This window comes from Austrofundulus limnaeus, unplaced genomic scaffold (genome assembly GCF_001266775.1).
Source record: "Austrofundulus limnaeus strain Quisiro unplaced genomic scaffold, Austrofundulus_limnaeus-1.0 Scaffold6, whole genome shotgun sequence".
NCBI classification, from domain to species: Eukaryota; Metazoa; Chordata; class Actinopteri; order Cyprinodontiformes; family Rivulidae; genus Austrofundulus; species Austrofundulus limnaeus.
Window position 1 is genome coordinate 4188023 of NW_013952408.1, and position 3688 is coordinate 4191710.

Sequence of the window (3688 nt, forward strand, 5' to 3'; positions counted from 1 at the left end):
ATATATATATGTGTGCAGGCGGAGCCTGACATCTGTCGTCATCACGTCACCTGCCTAAAGGCGTGATTAGATAGAGGTGGCTTCAGCCAGGACACGCAGGGGCGTGGTTTCCAATACATGATGTGTTGTACCGAGTGAATTGACTGAAAGGGAACCCTGAATCTGTACCTGTCTGGTGAGTTAAAACTGTAAATGTGGTTTGTCCCTGTTTCGCTATTTAAATCGCGCAGTTCTTTGCTTTTATTGAATGAAAGCCTACGGTGAATGGCGTTAGCATCAGCACTAGCTACTGTTAGCCTGGCAGTTTAACATGTTATTTGCAGCTAATCTTAAATTTAAAGAAACATTATGCCTATGGTTTGTAGCCGCATGCTGGCAAAACTATATAAACGGCTTAATTGAACAGTTACAACTCTGAGTAAGCTTGGAATAATAAACAATCCTCTTGTTTACATCATGGCAGGATTAAAAGATGAGGAGCTTAGCCCCCAGGGGCTATAAAAGTGTCCGGTTTGTTTAAATAAAAAATATGCTAACCGAGTTATTAGAGGCAATTTATTTTTGTTTATCATTTATTTAAAATGACTGCAGCTGTATGAAACCCTCCAGTTCATCTCTAAAAGTTACTAATGAACTAGCACCCAGTGAATTTATGTTTAGAATAAGGAGGAGAAACCGTCTAATCACGACTTCTATAAAATTATTACAATTTTGAGGAGCTTATGAACGTTACTTCCAGAACGGTTGACATTTTTGATTTTGCATGTGTGTGTCTTCGGGGAAAGACGAGGTAGTTGATGTCAGTAATAGCAATTAGCTTACATCGGGATATAGCTTTGTCAGTCCGTGAACAGACGGCTGAGCCACTGATAAAGAATTGTTCTTGCCTCTTTTTAAAACATCCTTATAGTATTTATGCCAAATTTAGATGAAAAATGCTTTGATAAACAGCGATGGTATATCCTCATAYTTGTAAACAACAGCCAAGCGGAAATGTGGAAACCGCTTCTGTTATGAATTATGGGTAGTGGYGCGAAATCAAGAATAMTGTGGATACTTTGCGTGGTAAAACAATTTTACCTCATTTCACTGAAATAATTTTTAGATTTTTTTTTTATTAAAAACGTGTTGTGAACACTTTCATGTAAAAAAAACACTACCTGTTACATGAAACCCTGTGGTTTGATTTTGTTTAGTTGATGAACATCAATTCTTATGTTAGTTTAATAGTTTATTAATTTCGATTAAAAACAAAAATTTCAATACAACAAAAAAAGAAACAAATCTCATCAAATGAAAGGAAGCAGAAGAAAAAAATCTTAACATCTGCCCCTATTTAACAAAAAAAGAATAAAAATAAAAATATATACACATGCATACGTGTACACATCCACACATTCATATTTACATATATATACACATACATATGCAAACATATACACATGCACGTATATCATTTTACACCCTTATGTGACCAGGTTACAGAGCTGAGTGCAAAAATGACTAATGTGAACTTACCTGTCCAGGTGGGATGAAATATCCCTGAGGCGAGCCAGCAAAAGGCAGCTGCTGCTGGGGGATCATCATCATCTGGGAACCGGATTGGTAGATATGCGTAGGTCCAACAGGTCGAGGCCCACTACTTGTAGGTACCCTTGGAGCACTGGTGGTCATTGCGGGTCGGTTTTGGTAGTAACTCTGGAGAAAAGTTAAAACAGAAGATATGAGAAATAAAACAGCAGACAGAAACTTGTCATTTACCGTCTCATCTGCACATCTAGCCCTGCTTAGAAAACGTTGCAACTCTTATTTGCACGTCTGTCCCGTCACACACATTTATCATCGAGAAGCAATGAACTTCTAGCAGCTGCTAACGTTTACAGTCAAATTCAGTTGCTGTCCCACACACCATCTACACTGCACAAAGCATGTGTTCCTGTCAAACTGAGAGAAGCCCAAATTAAGAGGTGGTGGGGCGAAGAGAAAAGCCGTTACCTGCAACGCTCTGTATCCACCCTTCAGCCGCACAACACATGAGCAGAGAGCAAGAGAGGGAGTGAGATTAAGGTGAAAATGAGGAATAGACAATGAGAGAGATTGAGATTACAATGTGTGAGAGAGAAGTGTTATGAGAAGCAAGCGTATCTCGCAGATGTTAACAGCCATCAATGCACATGCAATTCTATACAAAAACATAAAAACTAAATCTYCTCTGGTCCATCAAATCCTATAAAATTTATTTTGGAAATCGCAAGTGCATGCAGATACTGATAAAAGTACCAACAGTACATATTACACCCATCAATAGTCAGAGTAATCAAATCCAAAGCCGGAATTCTCTGACAACTATCCCCATATGTGGGTATTTTAGAAAAATACATGATTGTGGACAGGTGAAGGTCTTTTTCACTGATATCCGTTGTCCATTATTTAAATTGGCAAACAGTTAAATTAAAGAACAAGTAAGAACATGGAACTTCAGCCACCAGCTGTAATGTGAAGAACTTACCTGCTGATGACTACCAGCCTATCCAAACCATTTAATCACCAGAGTTTTAGACTTCAAAAGTACTAATCAAGATTTCTTTGGTGGAAGAGATTTTGATCAAAAAAATGATTTAATGTGGAGCCATASTCTGATGACATTTGTAAGTTACTTCAAGGACAAGTTGCTGTCGTATGGGTGGACAGACGAATAAAATCATTTCTACATTACTCTGATATCTAGCTGGAGCATAGATGACGTTTTAACAAAGGGTCACCTGTGACCTTGACTTTTCACCTTGTGATCATCCTTATTGATGATCAATAAGAGGCCCAGCTGTGCAGTCTGGCATTGCTATGTTTCAGGATTAAAGTTACAATAATCTAATTTTTATTTATTTATTTTCACAAAGGAGTCATCTGTGACCTTGACCACATGACCTTATAATGAAGGCAACAGGTACCATCCTTGTCCCTTAAGGTGTCCATAGACAGACAGCGCCATACTATAATACATAATGTTCAATATTAGAAAAAACAGTAGGTACTAAAAATCACATTAAGGCTCCGTAACAAAGTGCCTTTTGGCATTAAAAAAAAATCATGTTAATCTTTTTAAAAATCAAATATTTTCCTGTCAGGCTCCTCCTCAACTACCTCCTTTTWGACAGCAGAAACCAGGAACTAAACAGAGATTGAGATCCTGGAGAGAAACCTTCAAAATGACTGGTAGGGAGGTAGTACTGTTGAGATAACACTCACCTTTGTGATGAGGCTTTTGTGTGTGAGGGGGCAAACATTTCTAATACTGGAATTTCTTTTCGACATCCTGTCTCGGTTACGTTCCTGAATACCTCCATTCCAACTAAAAACTTTAAACTTCAATTGCACAGTAGGAATAAAATGTTTTACGAGCGACACCGTCAAAATTAGTGATCCRGCTTTAATAATATGAGAGGGTAGCACGCACCAAAGGCTGCAGCTATTGAGAGATACAAAATCACTTGGCTTATGGCGCTATGATGCAGTTTATTTGGCATTTGAAAATACATTTCCTCAAAAGTTATTTTGAATCTGAAAAGAGCTTAAGTGAGCAGTAGTGTTAAGAGCTCAGCAAACAGTTTCAGTTTCACCCATTGTTTGCTTTGTTACTGCCGAGAGCCTGCAGGAGTCATGGGCGGGGTGTGTGTGTGTGTGTGTGTGT

General features: G+C 38.3%; 1 protein-coding gene across 2 annotated transcripts in view; it reads right to left on the bottom strand.

Annotated features, from left to right (window-relative positions):
- eif4g1a (eukaryotic translation initiation factor 4 gamma, 1a) overlaps positions 1-3688 on the bottom strand; it is a 28637-nt gene that overhangs the window by 20049 nt on the left and 4900 nt on the right. The window contains exons 5-6 of one of the 2 annotated variants that reach the window (XM_014031211.1): positions 1996-2016; positions 1519-1698 (exon numbers count right to left, since the gene is read on the bottom strand). In XM_014031211.1, coding sequence (XP_013886665.1) covers positions 1519-1698; positions 1996-2016 — 201 coding nt within the window. The remainder of the gene's footprint in view (positions 1-1518; positions 1699-1995; positions 2017-3688) is intronic. The other variant, XM_014031217.1, reaches the window with a different exon arrangement.